The 18,839-nt window shown below is 42.2% G+C and overlaps 1 protein-coding gene across 4 annotated transcripts in view; it reads left to right on the top strand.

Moving 5' to 3' along the window:
- The first annotated feature begins 8,957 nt into the window (after nucleotides 1-8,957).
- Nucleotides 8,958-18,839, top strand: part of matcap2 (microtubule associated tyrosine carboxypeptidase 2) — a 53,874-nt gene continuing 43,992 nt past the window's right edge. For 2 of the 4 annotated variants that reach the window (XM_078414987.1, XM_078414997.1), the window contains exons 1-3: nucleotides 8,958-9,091; nucleotides 9,249-9,354; nucleotides 11,061-11,153. In XM_078414987.1, the coding sequence (XP_078271113.1) occupies nucleotides 9,330-9,354; nucleotides 11,061-11,153 (118 nt within the window). In that variant the 5' untranslated portion in view covers nucleotides 8,958-9,091; nucleotides 9,249-9,329. The remainder of the gene's footprint in view (nucleotides 9,092-9,248; nucleotides 9,355-11,060; nucleotides 11,154-18,839) is intronic. The other 2 variants (XM_078415008.1, XM_078415016.1) reach the window with 1 other exon arrangement.

Here is an 18,839-nt window from a genome sequence, read left to right as displayed (position 1 = left end):
CCTTCCTTCCCCACCCCCACCCCCCAATCCCTCTTTGATCTTGGCTGCCCCCCCCCCCACAACGGATCCCTTCTTGTTCTTGGCGGCACGTCCTTGACAGATTTGTTCAGCCTCTTGACTTTCAAAATTATTAGGATGGAAACTGCTGGAGTGGAACAGATGAGGCTTATCCCATCTCATCTTCTATTCTTTTAAATACTGTCTGGCTACTTAACTGTAGAAGAAATTACATTCCCAGACCAACCACAACCTTGGACATGCTAAATTTCTGTCATGACCAAATGAACAGCAATGATTAGTAGCACGTTTGAATAAGTTGTTTGAAATACCTACGTTTATATACAATTACATGTAAGAATTTAAAAATGACTAAATCTCCCTCATAACTTAATAAAGAATTAATCATCTTAAATTAGAATTTGCTGATTATTTGGTTTAGGATTTTAACCTCCATTTTTGAGTAGGATTCTACCAGAATGGGATTTTGGATTCATAGGTGTTGCTAAATGGATAGTTGGGGAGATTGGCCCTCAGTAGCACAGCTTTCAACCAAACAAATGTGTGTGAACCCTGCTGTTGACCGACTTTGGAGAGATAGTTTTACTGCCAGTTGTCATCGAGGAACTATTCGAGCCAAGGTAAATCAGCAGCAAACATTGTCAATATGTAGCCAAGCAACTTGACAAAGGTCATGCATCTACCAGTGGCGAGGTGAAGAAATTGAAGAGGTTGGAATTTGAGGAACTCGGAGATCTGAAAGGCTATAAAACTGCAAGTTATAGAGTTTGGAAAGGGTAAACCTGTGGGTGGATTTGCACACAAAAAAGGATTTTAAATAATCGCTTTAGCATTTTCCAGCTATTCCTCAAAATATGGTCTGAAGAAGAGTCCACTGTCTCTCATGCCTCCATTCAAAATATGAATTTTCTATGATTATTTAGCAGCATAGTTTATGATGATAAATTTATTATCAATCTGACAATTTTGTTTAGTTTAGGTCAGAGATACAGTGCGGAAACAGGGCCTTCAGCCCACCGAGTCCGCACCGACCAATGATCCCTGCGCATTAACACTATCCTACACACACTAGGGACAATTTTACATCTACCAAGCCAATTAACCTACAAATCTGTACGTCTTTGGAGTGTGGGAGGAAATCGAAGATCTCGGAGAAAACCCCACGCAGGACATGGGGAGAACATACAAACTCTGTACAGACAGCATCTGTAGTCAGGATCAAACCCGGGTCTTTGGTGCTATAAGGCAGCAAGTCTACCACTGCACCATTGTGCCGTCCCTAATCTAATTAGATTTTTAATACAAAATCATTAAACTATTCTAATAAAAATATTTATAGTCTGAGATCGATTAATTGGGATTAGATTTTTTTAACAAAATCATTCAACAATCCTACTAAAAAATATTTATAGTCAGACCAATATGGATATGCTTGAGAGAGGTATAAATGAAACAAGTGCCACACCACACACAGGCTACCAACATTTGAACCTGTGAGAAATCAGAGTTGATCTTGGCAAAGAACGAGTAAATAAACAAGGCAATAAAAAGAGTTGGATGTTCCAAGGGACTAATGAAAAAATGGGAAATCCAGGTACTCCAAGAATCAGTACAGGAACCATGACTTCAGTTATGCCTGTTGAATTCAGACATAGAGTGCAAAGAATGTCAAAATAAATGTGGCAGTTGATTCCAACCAGCCAAAATCAATCAGAAAATAAATCCACAGTTGTAATGGAAGCATTGTCTACTTTTTATGAGCTAAGTTAAGTTAATGGGTATTAATTTATACATACAATTCGATGGAATTCGTCTGTACTTTTTGTTGCATTTAAAAAAAAATATTGAAGGACAAGTAATCCACTAGAGGGCATAGATTAAATTCAAGCAGAACTGGAGTAGAAGCTGCATGAAACTATAATGAGATTTGCTGTCCAATAATGTTCAACAACTTCTCTTTGAATTTGGTGCCAATATTACATCTAAGGCAGATTATGTGTATCGGTGTTGAAAAACTTCACCGAGTTTTGATTTACTGATTATCTTGTTCATTGATGACAATTTCATAGTTGAAGCCCAAAATTTATACTCTGGGTCCATTGCATTATGTGCAAAATTGATAATATATTATTGCTTTCAACAGGCTTAATTACACAAGGATTTGTATAATGAATAAAATAGGATTATAATTATTGTTTCAAACATGCTTTTGACTTAAAGTAATAACTTTTCTATTTTCTCCCCTTCTTGTAAATGGTGACGCATACTGAGCATTTGCAGTTTTTCAGTATCCAACACCCCAAAACCAAATAGTCCAATCCTGAGAAAATGGTGATGGATGACACCATTCTATTCATCACAGAGATTCTATCATCAGACCACCTGCTCCCCTCCCCTTTCAGCTTTTTAAAGGAATCATTCCCTCTGTAATTCTCAATCCAATGTACTGCATTCGGTGTTCAAGATGTGGTCTACTCTGCACTAGAGCTGCAAATTGGCTGACTGCTTTGCAGAGCACCAACATTAAATCTGTATGGGCATATCTCAGTCTCTCTCTTTAATTCTCCAGCTCACACCCACAATGACCAGTTGTCCGTGGGGTCCTGATATAACAAGGCCTGATGTAAGGACCAACCCCAAGTTTTTGTTGCTTCCTCTGTTTGGTTTAGAACTGACTAGCTCTTCTATAGATTATCCATCTATAATATTGATTCTTTTTTTCTCTCTACTAGCATGGCCTGACCTCCCATGCATTTCACAGATTTTACACGTTTCTTTGTTTATGTTCCCTTTCTCTAACTGTCCTCGTTAATCTATCAACCAGATGACTTCAACCTTTTTTCAGAACACATCCCTGGCCCCATCCTGTCAGAGATATTCCTTTCGTCCCATCATTCCCACCTCTCTGCAACTTAGAACTTGCTTTCTCTCTTGGAGACACCAGCGGCTGCAGATGTTGGAACCTTGAGTCAAAACCAAAGTGCTGGAGGAATTCAACAACCAGGCAGAATCTGAGGAGGGAATCAAACCCACATTTCTGGCACTGTGAGGCAACAAACCTACCAGCTGCCCCATTGTGCTGCTCGAAGGAGAAAGAGGAAAATAAATAGGAACTGGCAGAACCCTTTGATCCCTTCAGAGAGTGATGTGCAAATCCAAACTCCTTCCCTGGCAACATATGTGGATAGGGTGGTAAAGAAGTTTTGGTATTCTAGCCTTCATTGGTCAGAGCACTGAGCATAAAAGTTGAGAAGTCACGTTGCACCTGTATAAAACTTATGCCACGTTTGTGTGCAGTTCTGGTCGCCACATCATTGGAATGACGTGGAGGCATTGGAGAAAGTACAAGAATGCTTCACCAGGATGTTCCCTGGATTAGAGAGTACTAGACCAAGTGGACCCATTAGGCCCAAACCTCTCCTGCATTGGTGCAGCACCCTCTCCTCCCCCATTCTCCCCCCTCCTTCCTCCCCCCTCCTTCCACCCCCTCCCTCCTCCCCTTCCCTCCCCCTCCACTTCCCCTCCCCCCCACTCCATCCCCCTCAACCCCCCTTATCCTCCCTAGGACATAGATTTAATCTTTAAAATGTGAATAAAATATATTTAAAAATATAACACCGATTTCAATGAAACTTCTTCCATTAGCACCAAAGAGATGACGGTAAGATGGACCTAAAATTGTCGCACTATTGTGTACCATTTTGACTGTAGTGCAGGAACAAACACACAACCAAATGAGAGTTTTAGTCTATAGATGAGGTACTGGACAAATATGGATTGTTTTCTCTGGGACATCGGAGACTGAAGAGATCTGATCGAAGAATATAAAATTTGAGAGGTTTAGATATGGTAGATAGTCTGAGTCTTTTTCCTAGGGTGAAATTTTTAAATTCCAGAGGTCACAGGTTTCAGGTGAGAAGAGGGAAGCCTTAAAGGAGATTTACAAGGCAATTTATTTTGCACAATGAATGATAGGCACTTGGAAACTGTTGCCAGGGGAAGTGATGGAAACAGACTGAGTAACTTTTGAGGTATTTCGACACATTAACAGACAGGAAATGGAGGGATATCAATAATGTACAGGCCGATGTGCAGTTTAAATTGGCATCCTGTCCGGCAGAGACATGGTGAGCCAAAGGACTGTTCCTGTGCCGTATAATTTTATGTAGAAACAAAGAACTGCAGATGCTGGTTAATACACAAATGGACACAAAGTGCTGAAGTAACTCAGCAGGTCAGGCAGCATCCCTGGAGAACATGGATAGATGACTTCAAGCTGAAGAAAGGTCTCAACCAGAAACCTCACCTATCCATGTTCTCCAGGGATGCTGCCTGACCTGCTGAGTTACTCCAGCAATGTGTGTCCTTTTGTGTATAATTCTATGTTCTGTGCATGTTCTCTGGTTAATTACAAATAAAGCCTAATGACCTTATAACTCAAGGGAGAATAGAAGCATGGTGAGATTTTGAAATTCAAATCTTTAAAAGTGATTGGAATAGTCAATGAAGCTTTATTAAAATAATTATTTGGTCTTACTTTTTTCTTTTAAAGAGTAGGCATTTAGAAAGACAACCCGGGATTTGGCAGCAGTTAGCATGTTGCGTCAATTTTTTGGCTTTGTCCATCAGAAAAGAGGTCAAGGCTATGGATAGAGTGTCATAGATGTTCATTGAAACAATACATGGGATGAATAGATGTTAGTTATGAGAAGAGAACTGATCAATTTGATCTCATTTTATCAGTTAAGAAGATTATTAAAATAACTAATTTAGTTGTTTAAAATGATAAGAATAAAACTCCAACATTTATTTATTAATTAATTGTTGTAGCTTTAATTGTAGTTCTTAAATTTAAGATTGTCACAACTATGAAGGGTGAGGTTAAGAATTTTTTTATTATGGATGATTGTTTGGTCAATTGCCTACAATACTAGATGCTGAATTGATAATACTATCAATATTATCAAGAGGTGAACTGATATTTGAAAACAAAATTTGAAGACATGGATTATGGGACCAATAACTAAGCACTTTGTAGACTTAAGCAGGTGCAATGAGCTAAATAGCGCTCTTCTATGTTGTAAGAGTCTAAAGCAATCATGTTTGGAAATCTGCCCAAGTTGAACAATTGTACAATAGGTGACCATGGATTCAGTTCAATTGAATTACTTAAGCCCACATAATTATTTCCATCATTTATATAATTAAAAGAGTCAATGCCAAGCTTTCCTAAATAAATTGTTGTTTGCAAAATCAGTGAAGAGTTACGATTTCAAAATAAAATTTATGGTGCTGCATTTTGTGCAAAATAAAATTACCTAAACAATAATAGGTACAGAAGGTGTATTGCAATGATTGCATTTCATTTAATGTTACAAACCCCTCTGCTATCTTTAAAGTTTAGGATGAGCTCCTGTGCTATTCCAGGAATTTTCCAGTGTGGCTGTTTACAATTTCAATCATTCACCCCAGTTATTTCGTTCATTCCACACATGTTGGTGAATCTGATGGCCTTATTTAAAAATGGGCTTTCATTTCATAATTTTCCTCCTTCTGTTATAGTTGCTCTTTGTAGCCTGTTCGCATTCGGTGATTCAGTTCTTTGTTGTTATATTCCAGATGTCAATATGTTTTTCTATTTCATCCTTTTCAAGTTTCTCCACCAATCCCCGTTAACCACAGATGAATACATTTAATTAGAGCCCACATCAAAGGCCCACTCTTTGCATCACATCTTAGCTTCAATCACACAAGTACTTACCAAAAAGAAACCCCAGATCAAACAGTATTCACAGTGTTGATAATCCCAGAGGCATAACTGTACAATGTGTTCAATGCAGAAGCTTAAACTTTGAAGTATAATTCTATTTTTTTCTATTTTATAACCCTTAAACCAGTTCATTTAAATATTCATCCTTGGGTTTTAACTGCAGAATGTGGGCGTATCTGTTCACTCTTTTGATATTACTCAACTTTTCCATTTTTTTGGTCATATTTTCAGACAATATAGAAGGACACTATTTGACCCATTGAGTCTGTGTTGTATCTTAGAGTATTTTCCATCAGCCTATTCTCCTATTTATTTTCCCTGTAATCTAATCTCTTTCATGCATCGATCAACTCCCCCCACCTCCGGTTCTCCTGCTACCCACCTGCACCCAGGACAGACAATGTGCATGAAAATAAATACAGCTTCATATTTTTTAACTATTTTGCTCTCAGTTTCACCGACACTTCTCAAGTGCAATCATCAAAGGAATCTCACTGAGAATCAAGTTTAAGCGGTTTAAATGGTTAACTACAAAACTGAGGTGATAATATACATTTGAAATCAATCCTTATTTTCCCCTCCTTAGTTCACTCATCCCTTCCCACCCAAACCACCCTTTCCTCAGTTACTTTCCCCCTGCAACCACAGGAAATGTAACATCTGACCCTATACTTCCTCCATCGCCTCCATTCAAGGATCTCAGCAGTCCATCCAGGAGAGACAGAGATTCACTCTAACCTCATCTACTGCATTCGGTATTCCTGATGTGGCCTCCTGTACATCACTAGACCAAGTGTAGGCTTGTCAACCATTTTGCTGAACACTTGCGCTCAGTCCACCAAGGCCTACTGGACCTCCCAGTTGCTAACCATTTTAACTCCCCTTCACATTCCCACATTGACCTGTCTGTACTGGGCCTCTTTCATTGCCAGAGTGAGGCCACACGCAACTGGAGGAACAGCACCTCAAATTCCACTTGGGTAGCTTACAACCCATGGTTATGAACATTGAATTCTGTAATTTTAACTAACCCACCATAACCCCATTTTCCACCTCACCCCTCATTCTTCCCTTCCCTATGCCCCACCTGGCCTGCCACCTATTTCTCCCTTCCAAAACCCAACACCACTCTCCTCCTTCCCCCTCCCTTTCTGCTACTTTCCTCCATCTAGTTTCACAATCTGTAATTCCTCAAACTTGTCTCACACATATTGTTCTTACCTGTGGCCTCTATTCCATCTATTTGCCTATCAAAATCCTTTAGCCTATGTTGACCTATGCCTATGTTACCTGCCACACTTTGTCCTGCCTTTCCCCTTTTCCAGCTTCTACCCCCTATAATCAGTCTGAAGAAGGGTCTCAACCAGCTGTTATCAGACAACTGGACCATCCTACCACAACTTGAGAGCAGTCCTGAGCTACCATCTACCTCATTGGAGACCCTTAGACTATCTTTGATCGGACTTTACTGGATTTATCTTGCACTAAACGTTATTCACGTTATTCCCTTTATCATGTATCTGTGCACTGTGAATGCTTCGATTGTAATCATGTATTGTCTTTCCGCTGACTGGTTAGCATGAAACAAAAGCTTTTCACTGTACCTCGGTACACATGACCATAAACTAAACTAAACCTCACCTATCGCAATGATCTTTATTCTACTAAAATGTCTAGATTTACAGTGTCTATATGGTTATTCCTCTGAGTAAAGGGTTTTAAATGTATAAAATGAGCCGCTGGAGGAGGTAGTTGAGGCAGGTACTATTGCAATGTTTAAGAAACATTTAGACAGGTACATGGATAGGACAGATTTAGAAGGATATGGGCCAAATGCAGGCAGGTGGGACCAGTATACATGGGACATGATGGCCAGTGTGGGAAAGTTGGGCAGAAGAGCTTGCTTCCACGCAGTAAGATTATGTGGACACAAGGAAGAAGGATCTCAATCTGAAACATCACCTACCCATGATCTCCAGAGATGCTGCCTGACTTGCTGTGTTACTCCAGCACTTTGTATCCTATTGGAGGATGCTGTTGAAGAACCCTTGACAAGTCACTGCAATGTATCCTGCGGAAAGCACATCCTGCAATCACTCAACACTGTAAGACTCAATGACTGAATTGCCTCCAAGGCTCATAAGGTCATAAGTGCTAGGAGCAGAATTAGACCATTCGGCCCGCAAGTCTACTCCGCCATTCAATCATGGCTGATAGAATCATAGATTGATACGGTGTAGAAACGGGCCCTTTGGCCCACAACCGGCCAACAACATGTCCCAGCTATAAGAGTCCCACCTGTCAGCATTTGGTGCATATCCCTCCAAGCCAGTCTAGATCTATCTCTCCCCCCGAACCCCGTTCTATAGACAATAGACAATAGGTGCAGGAGGAAGCCATTCGGCCATTCAATGTGATCATGGCTGATCATTCTCAATCAGTACCCCGTTCCTGCCTTCTCCCAATAACCCCCTGACTCCGCTATCCTTAAGAGCTCTATCTAGCTCTCTCTTGAATGCATTCAGAGAATTGGCCTCCACTGCCTTCTGAGGCAGAGAATTCCACAGATTCACAACTCTCTGACTGAATTTTTTTCTCCTCATCTCAGTTCTAAATGGCCTACCCCTTATTCTTAAACTTTGGCCCCTTGTTCTGGACTCCCCCAACATTGGGAACATGTTTCCTGCCTCTAACTGTCCAACCCTTTAATAATCTTATAAGAAGATAACTGCAGATGCTGGCACAAATCGAAGGTATTTATTCACAAAATGCTGGAGTAACTCAGCAGGTCAGGCAGCATCTCGGGAGAGAAGGAATCTTATACGTTTCGATAAGATCTCCTCTCATCCTTCTAAATTCCAGTGTATACAAGCCTAGTCGCTCCAGTCTTTCAACATACGACAGTCCCGCCATTCTGGGAATTAACCTATTAAACCTACACTGCACTCCCTCAATAGCAGCAGACCAGACCAGACTGTTCGGAGTTATTTGCCTTCTCCCCACACATGGGCCGTCCTAATCTGGGGAGCGAGGCACAATCTCCTCGTTCAACACACATGTTTTCGCAACGTGTGCTGGAATGGGTGTTTCAAAGAGAAACACGCCGGGCGCGTTCACGTCCGCGGCGTCACAGAGGGTGGGTTTGTGACGGCACAATGAGGTTGCCGAGGGAACGGCGGCGGGACAGTGGCGAGAGGAACGTGAGAATGACAGGCGGGGGGGAGTCGGGGGCGCGCGTTATGGGGCAGCTGGAAACTGCGGCAATCCTGCAGAGATAAGGACCACAGGCTGTAGACCACCCAGGTACCTCAAACTCCAGCCGCCGGGAGATATGCTTGCAAATTACATTATTTCACCGCAGTTGACCCAGTCGGGGACTCTGTTGATCCTTTTTTTCTAACAGTGTCTGTGTGTGTGCACTGTTGACATTTCCCTTTAATGTATCTTCTTTCTCTGCCAGTGCGGAAGCAAATAACTCCGAACGGTCTGCTGTCTGCTGCTCGAATCCTTCTTGCCAGTCACACACAGGAGGTCGCCAGGCATGCTGGAATCAATCCGAGTAACCGGTACGTGTCACTTCCTGCATTCGGGGAAGCCGAGGCTGCTAAATGCCGAGGTGACAATCTTGAGAGAGGGGTCTATCTTGCTCGGCTGTCAGATCTTTCGCTGATTTGGAAAATGTAAAGAAGGAGGGATCCTGCAATAGCACTGTAGTTATAAGTGTTGTGATGGATCAACCATTGATCCATTTTACCATTGATTTCACCCATTCCATTTTAGAAGGGTTTAAAAAATATGTATATATATAACCGATTGACTTTTCAAAAGCCTTTCTCAGACATTGCGTTTTGCCATCAGCCTCACGGTTTCGGTCATCTGTGTTTAAAACATTGTGCGTATGTAACGCCTTCAGACGCTTTCCGCTGCGAGATCGCTGCCAGTTACAGTGCAGTACAGATTTACCCGCAATGGTCAGTTAGAGTGTGAGTCACGTAATATCGTGGTTCACTGGTAAACATGGTGAATTTTAAAGGACTTGGCAGATATCTTTCGTTCGTTTGCATCATTTACTCTGCTCCTCATCTGTACCGTGCACCCGTCTATTGTTTTCATATATTACGATAGGCATTAGGTTTGCTTTTGAAAGGAAAGCAAGAGTTCGTAAGTTATCGGAGCAGAATTAGACCCATCAAGTCTACTACGCCATTCGATCGTGGTTTGATCTGTCTTTCCTTCTCAACCTCATTTTTCTGCTTTCTTCCCATAGCCCAAGACACCGTAGTAATCAATAATCTATCAATAACCTATCCATTGACTTGGCCTCCACTGCCGTCGGTGGGAGAGTCCAGGACTAGAGGTCATAGTCTCAGAATTAAAAGACGTTCCTTTAGGAAGGAGATGAGGAGGAATTTCTTTAGTCAGAGAATCTGTGGAATTCTTTGCCACAAAAGGCTGTGGAGGCCAAGTCAATGGATATTTTCTAGGCAGAGATAGATTCCCATTCCTTCTCTCCAGAGATACTGTCTGTCCCGCTGAGTTACTCCAGCATTTTGTGTCCACTTTCGATTTAAACCAGCATCTGCAGTTCTTTCCTACGCATAGATAGATTCTTGATTAGTACGGGTGTCAGGGGTTATGGGGAGAAGGCTGGAGAGTGCGGTTAGGAAGGAGAGATAGATCAGCCACGATTGAATGGCGAAGTAGACTTGATGGGCCAAATGGCCTAATTCTGCTCCTATCACTGATGACCTGATGACAGCCGTCTGGCAATGAATTCCACTTCCAATAGCAAGAAAGATTTACCCATCTCACCATTCTTTCTGTGCAAATTTATCAGATAATTTGTATAATATTGGATTAGATTGCAAAATTTTATGGAAAAAATATAACTGACATATTCATAATATATAGTTTAGTTTATTATTGTCACGTGTACTGAGTAAGACAGTGCAGGAACAGGTCCGGCCCATGGTGTCTACATTGAACATGATACAAATTTAAACCAACCACATCTGCCAAGGTCTTTTCCTCTCCTCCCTGCTTATTCATGTATCTATCTAAAAGCTTCCTCAATGTTGCTATCATATTTGCTTCCACCAGGCATCTATCACTGTCTGTATATTGAAAATCAACTTGCCTCATAAATCTCCTTCAACTTTCCCCCTCTCGCCTAAGACCTATGTTCTTCAGTATTTGCTATTTCCACCTTTGAAAAAATGTTTCTGGAATGTCTACCCTATCTATGACTGATAATTTAATATTCTTCTATCAGGTTGCCGCCTCAGCCTTCTATGCCTGGGTGTCATGGTGCACCAGTCATTGAAAGCAAGCATGCAGGTGCAGCAGGCAGTGAAGAAAGCGAATGGTATGTTGGCATTCATAGCAAGAGGGTTTGAGTTTAGGAGCAGGGAGGTTCTGCTGCAGTTGTACAGGGCCTTGGTGAGACCGCACCTGGAGTATAGTGTGCAGTTTTGGTCTCCTAACCTGAGGAAAGACGTTCTTGCCTTAGAGGGAGTACAGAGAAGGTTCACCAGATTAATCCCTGGGATGGCGGGACTTGCATATGAGGAAAGACTGGATGGACTGGGTTTGTACTCGCTGGAATTTAGAAGACTGAGGGGGGATCTTATAGAAACATATAAAATTCTTAAGGGGTTGGAGAGGCTAGATGCGGGAAGATTGTTCCCGATGTTGGGGGAGTCCAGAACCAGGGGTCACAGCTTAAGGATAAGGGGGAAGTCTTTTAGGACCGAGATGAGAAAACATTTCTTCACACAGAGAGTGGTGAGTCTGTGGAATTCTCTGCCACAGAAGGTAGTTGAGGCCAGTTCATTGGCTATATTTAAGAGGGAGTTAGATGTGGCCCTTTTTGCTAAAGGGATCAGGGGGTATGGAGAGAAGGCAGGTACAGGCTACTGAGCTGGATGATCAGCCATGATCATATTGAATGGCGGTGCAGGCTCGAAGGGCCGAATGGCCTACTCCTGCACCTATTTTCTATGTTTCTATGTTTCTATGCTCCAAAGGAAACGATCCAAGTTTATCCAACTTCTCCTTATAGCTAATAGCTTCTCGTAATGGGACGAAGAGGACTGCGCACAATATACAAAATGCATGCAGCCTTATAAAATTTTTACAACGGTTCAATATGACTTCCTGACTCTGAAACTCAATGCCCTGGCCAATGAAGGCAAGCATACCATTCCTATTATTTACCGTTCTAGTTACTCGTGTTGCCACTTTCAGGGAATTATGGACTTACACCCCAAGATCCCTCTGTACATCAATGCTGTTAAGAAGGGTCTCGCCCCGAAACGTCACCCATTCCTTCTATCCAGAGATGCTGTAGTTACTCCAGCATTTTGTGTCTATCTCTCTGTTAAGGGTCATATCATTAACTGTATACATCCCCTTGCATTTGACTTCCCAAAGTGCAACACGTTACACTTGTCCCAATCGACTCCATGGGCCATTTCACTATCAAAATTCCAACTAATCTATATCCTATATCTGTATCCTTAACAACCTTTCTAGCTGTCTGCAATTCCACCCAATTTTTGTGCTGTCCATAAATTTGCTAAACATACCACCTACATTTTTGTCCATGTGCCCCAGCACCGATCCTTATTTGAGAAATCGTGTAAATGCATCGAAAGCAACTCAGAGAAGATAAACTGGAACAATTCCTGAAATACCCCTGTAGGACATTTGGCTTATGAGTAAAGGATATATTAAATGGTCTATACGTCCTTTCATTGGGATTCATTGTTCAAAATTAAGGAGTTTCCAACATAATACAGATGGCACACAAAAGCAAAATACTCTTTATTCTGGCCATCCGAAATAAAACAGAAAATGCTGGTAATACTCGGCTGATCAAGCAGTATCTGTGGAAAGTGAAATAGAGTTGAGATTTTGGGTTGATGATAGGGAATAACAACAATAAAAAAAGGTTAATGTTTTGCCATTTAAACTGACAAGGTTTTTGAAGTGAGGCTTATATTTTAGGATAATGAATACATTTGGATTTTTGTTTGAAAAAGGGTCAATTTTTTTTTAAAGGCTTCTGAGGGAGCAGCAGAAGTAGGATTAGACTAGGTAGCTCAAGTTGCATTGACTTGATGGGCCAAATATCTATTTCTTTGTTGTGGCATTGCCTAATCTTTCAGATATTTTTGTTTAGTTTAGTTTAGAGATACAGCGCGGAAACAGGGCCTTCGGCCCACCGGGTCTGCGCCGACCAGTGATCCCCGCATATTAACACTATCCCACACCCACTAGGGACAATTATTACATTTAACAAGCCAATTAACCTACAAACCTGCACGTCTCTGAGTGTGGGAGGAAACCGAAGATCTCGGAGAAAACCCACGCAGGTCACGGGGAGAACGTACAAACTCCGTACAGACGGCGCCCGTAGTCAGGATCGAACCTGAGTCTCCGGCACTGCATTCTCTGTAAGGCAGCAACTCTACCGCTGCGCCACCATGCCACTTTAAATTATGCATTTCATTCCCATAAAGAACATTTGTTCTCCTTACCTAGCCAATCTAGTTAGTGAATCCAGATGTAAACACTGCAGTTCATAAATTAACCAGCAAGCCACTTGACTTGACTCAATTGTATCAAATCACTGCATAAAAGCATTACAAGAGTAAAATTGGATGGACAGTGCAGAATCAACATTGATACTGGATCTGGAAAAGACAGCCAATACACCCAAAGTCATCTTCACAATTATTAGGGAATTTTACTTGAATTGGAAGAGGTGTCCTGAGGTTGAGCAAGCAACACTTGGAGAGCCATGTATTGCCATACACTTGGAAAGCCATGTATAGCAATACACTTGGATCGCCATGTATAGCCATACACTTGAATCGCCATGTATAGCCATACACTTGGATAGCCATGTATAGCCATACACTTGGAAAGCTATATATAGCCATACACTTGGAGAGCCATATATAGCCATACACTTGGAATTATGCTGGAAAATAAGTTTTCTATTTTCCTTTAGTATGAGAGGCACAGATAGGATAGACAGTCAGCGGTAGAGTTGCTGCCTTACAGCGAATGCAGCGCCGGAGACCTGGGTTCGATCCCGACCACGGGTGCTGTCTGTACGGAGTTTGTACGTTCTCCTGGTGACCTGTGTGGGTTTTCTCCAAGATCTTCGGTTTCCTCCCACACTCCAAAGACGTACAGGTTTGTAGGTTAATTGGCTTGGTAAATGCAAAAATTGTCCCTAGTGGGTGTAGGATAGTGTTAATGTGCAGGGATCGCTGGTCGGCGCGGACCCGGTGGGCTGAAAGGGCCTGTTTCCTCGCTGTATCTCTAAGTTGAGGTTAGTGTTGTGTAGTGTTCAAGAACCTAATGGTGGTTGGGAAGAACCTATTCTTGAACCTGCTGTCCATGGTTTCGAGAGTAATGGAATAGAAACATCAAAGCTGGAGGAGTACAAATTAATTAGAGAGTCATGCCTGGTATAGCAGGAATTGTGAAAGTATTTTCAGGTATACAGAACTTTTAAAATACTTAGATTATCTGAGGCAGTGGCAATCTTAGTTATCCGAGGAATCACTCATACCACAGACAGTGTGAGTGGCACTGCCAACTTATTAAATAATGGAATTGCAAAGAGTCGCCATGTAAAGGGCGTGAACAAAGTTACAAAATATCTCGCACTAGGTCCTACTTTGTTCTTCCCCCCTCCTAGGTGCTGGTCCCCCCGTGCTGGGTCTTCATTCATTCTTTCATTCTTTTTTTCATTCATTCTTTCATTCATTCATTCATTCATTCATTCATTCATTCATTCATTAATGGGAGTTTAGTTTAGTTTTAGAGATACAGCAGGCCCTTTGGTCCGCTGTGTCAGGGGTTATGGGGAGACGGCAGGAGAATGGGGTTAAGAGGGAAATTTAGATCCACCACCATAAATGCACAGAACTCTGTGTATTTATACGTTTACTTTGTTATTTTGAGAATAGCTGATGACAATATATAGACACTTTAAAATAATTTTGTATGCAAATTTGTACCAATGAGTTGTCTATGATTATTTTTTGTTGTTGCTGTGATAGGACGAACTGCGACTGTCTCCAGATATTGCACTGTCTCCAGATATTGATATGATCAAATGCAATATTGCCTCATTGACTCAATTATCCCTGATAATGTCCCCTCTAGTATCAAACAATGTTTAGGAATGCCCGACAAAAGACGGTTTTAAAACAATTTGTAAGAAGAGAGCATGTTGAATACAATTTTAAAGATGCAAGGAGATTCAGTAGAACATTATCAGACAATGTGCCATGAAGCTATGTAGAAAGGAGCATGTATGCACGGGACTGGAAGCTTCATAAGTTCATAAGTGATAGGAGCAGAATAAGCCAATTTGGCACATTAAGTCTACTCTGCATTCAATCATGGCTGATCTATCTCTCCCTCCTGCAATCATAGCAAAGGGCCAAAGTAATGTTACTTTGATTCCAACTGAACTGTAAAAGAAAATCTTCAAAAAGAGCATGGATTCATGGAAAAATTAAGAAACATTAATCTATCAAGAAAGCACACCTCAAGACACTTCAAGTACCAAGCACATGACCAGCCTTTAAATAATTGATAGGAGCAGAAATAGCCATTCGGCCCATTAAGTCTACTCCGCCATTCAATCATGGCTGATCTATCTCTCCCTCCTAACCCCAATCTTCTGTCTTCTCCCCATAACCCCTAACTCCCGTACTAATCAAGAATCTATTGATCTCTGCCTTAAAAATATCCATTGACTGCCTCCACATCCTTCTGAGGCAAAGAATTCCACAGATTCACCATCCTCTGACTAAAGGGATTCCTCCTTATCCTTCCTAAAGGAACATCCTTTAATTTTGAGGCCATGACCTCTGGTACCTAGACTCTCCCACTAGTGGAAATATTCCCTCCACATCCGCTCTATTCGGGCCTTTCACTGTTCGGAAGTTTCAATGAGGTCACCCCCTCATGCTTCTTAACTCCAGTGAGAAGGGGCCCAGTGCTGTCAAACGCTCATCAAAGGTTAACCCATGCATTCCTGGGATCATTCTCGTAAACCTACTCTGGGGACCCTCTCCAGAGCCAGCACATCCCTGCTCAGATGTGGGGCCCATAATTGCTCACAATACTCCAAATGCGGCCTGAACAGCATAGAAACATAGAAAGTAGGTGCAGGAGTAGGCCATTCGGCCCTTCGAGCCTGCACCGCCATTCAATATGATCATGGCTGATCATCCAACTCAGTATCCTGTACCTGCCTTCTCTCCATACCCCCTGATCCCTTTAGCCACAAGGGCCACATCTAACTCCCTCTTAAATATAGCCAATGAACTGGCCTCAACTACCTTCTGTGGCAGAGAATTCCACAGATTCACCACTCTCTGTGTGAAAAAAAACATTCTCATCTCGGTCCTAAAAGACTTCCCCCTTATCCTTAAACTGTGACCCCTTGTCAACATCGGGAACAATCTTCCTGCATCTAGCCAGTCCAACCCCTTAAGAATTTTGTAAGTTTCTATAAGATCCCCCCTCAATCTTCTAAATTCCAGCGAGTACAAGCCGAGTCTATCCAGTCTTTCTTCATATGAAAGTCCTGCCATCCCAGGAATCAATCTGGTGAACCTTCTCTGTACTCCCACTATGGCAAGAATGTCTTTCCTCAGATTAGGAGACCAAAACTGTACACAATCTTAGGGAGCCTCAGCATTACATCCCTGTTTTTGTATTCTAGTCCTCTTGAAATAAATGGCAGCGTTGCGTTTGCCTTCCTTACTACCGAAGCTTGATCAAAGACTGAGTTTTATTTCTTGAACTCGGGACCTGGAGACTGAAGGATTGTCATAGTGGGAATGCATGAGAAGTAGATTTAAAGAGGTGTGGGGATCTTGGAGTATTGCATTGCAGGTCTCGGGGGATGGTTGTACAGATAGGACTGTGTGCTCTGTTGTGCTGCGAAGGAGCAACATGAAGACTGGAGTTATAGGTGGAAAAGGTCTTTATTCAGCACACCAAGCAGCAGTCCCGGTGCAACTCTTCAAACTCAAATATACATGGGGATTTTATAGTTTTTTAGCCTGAAGATAAGAGAGGATAATTAAATACAGTTTCAATAGTAACAATTAGGTTTAATTTCAACATTCTACACACGATGGAGCCATATGATTCCTATAGAATTCTGTATTTACAATGGGAACACATCTCATTTGACAAGACCATCTTTCAAGTTTGAAAGGGTTCAGAGAAGATTTACAAGGATGTTACCAGGATGAGAGGGTCTGAACTATAGGAAGAGGTTGAGTTGGCTGGGTCTCTATTCCATGCAGCGCTGGAGGATAAGGGGTGATCTTACTAGAGGTATATAAAATCATAAGAGGAATAGATCGGGTAGATGCACAGAGTCTCTTGCCCAGTGTGGGAGAATCGAGGACCAGAGGATATAGGTTTAAGGTGAAGAGGAAACGATTTAATAGGAATCTGAGGGGTAACCTTTTTCACACAAAGGGTGGTGGGTGTATGGAACAAGCTGCCAGGGGAGGTAGTTGAGGCCGGGTACTATTGCAACGTTTAAGAAACATTTGGACAGGTACATGGATAGGACAAGTTTGGAGGGATATGGACAAAACGCAGGCAGGTGGGACTAGTGTAGCTGGGACATGTTGGCGGGCGGGTAGGGGAATCAAGAAAAGGAGGTCGTAGGTTTAAGGTGAGAGGTGAAAAAAATGAATAGGATCCTGAGAGGCACCTTTTTCACACAAAGGGTCGTGGGTATATGAAACACGTTGATAAAGGAGGTAGTTGAGGCAGGTTCTATAGCAACATTTAGAAGACATTTGGTCAGGTACATGGATAGGAAATGTAGAGGGAATGGGCTAAAGGCGGGCAGGTGGGACCAGTGTGGATGGGGCATCTCGGTCAGCAAGTTGACCCAAAGGACCTGTTTCCATGCTGCATGACTCTATAACTGGCTATCCCCACCACATAACTTCTGATAGATGCTCCATGCCAAATGATGCCCAACATGCTGAATGATACAAGGATTTTAAAATGGAGGCATCAGGAAACCAGAGGTCAGATTTAGAAGAGAAAGAGAATGGGCGAAGGTCTCTACTTCATTTTGACCATGTTAGCTCATTTGGTGCTTTGGTTAATGGGAGTTTAGTTTTGTTTTACTAATACAGCATGGCAGCAGGCCCTTTGGCCCGCCGAGTCCACACAGACCATTGTTTGCCTGTTCACATGAGGTCTATGTTGTCCCACTTTCTCATCCACTCACTGCACACTAGGAGCAAATTACAGAGGGCCAATTGACCTGCAAACCCCTACCTCTTTGAGATGTGGGGGGAAACCGGAGCACCCGGAGGAAACCAATGCGGTCACAGGGAGAACGTATAAACTTCACACCAACAGCACCAGAGGTCAGGATCGAGCCTGGGTTTCAGGCGCTGTGAGGCAGCAACACTAGCATTGTGTCACTGTGCCACCCTAGTGGTGGGGATATGTAATATAGGTAAATTATATGTAAATATAGGTAAATTAAGTGCAACAATTTGTTCTACTGGTCTTTTACTTCCGGAAAAATGTTCACAATCTTTCTTGAGAAAGCAGGAGCAATTCTAGACCTTAACTTGTTTTTAGAAATGATTATTTTTGTTTCCGCCAATGTAGTTGGAGGTGAGTGATGGGGGTAGAACTTGACCTTTCTCTCGCGACGTTCTTGCCATTTGAACTTTGCTAATTTGAAGGATCTTATACAGTAGGACGCGATCTAAAGTTAACTCAGAACCTTCCGGCACGATGGCGCAGCGGTAGAGTTGCTGCTTTACAGCGCCAGAGATCCGGGTTCGATCCTAACTACAGGTGCTTGTCTGTACGGAGTTTGTACGTTCTCCCTGTGACCTGCGTGGGTTTTCTCCGGTAGTTCCGATCTCCTTCCACATTTCAAAGACCTATGGGTTTGTAGGATAATTGGCTTGGTAAAACTGTTTAAAAAAAATAGTCCCTAGTGCGCAGGATAGTGTTTAGT

Source organism: Rhinoraja longicauda, chromosome 2, assembly GCF_053455715.1.
Source record: "Rhinoraja longicauda isolate Sanriku21f chromosome 2, sRhiLon1.1, whole genome shotgun sequence".
In the NCBI taxonomy this organism is placed as follows: domain Eukaryota; kingdom Metazoa; phylum Chordata; class Chondrichthyes; order Rajiformes; family Arhynchobatidae; genus Rhinoraja; species Rhinoraja longicauda.
This window is presented reverse-complemented; position numbering and strand designations above follow the sequence as displayed.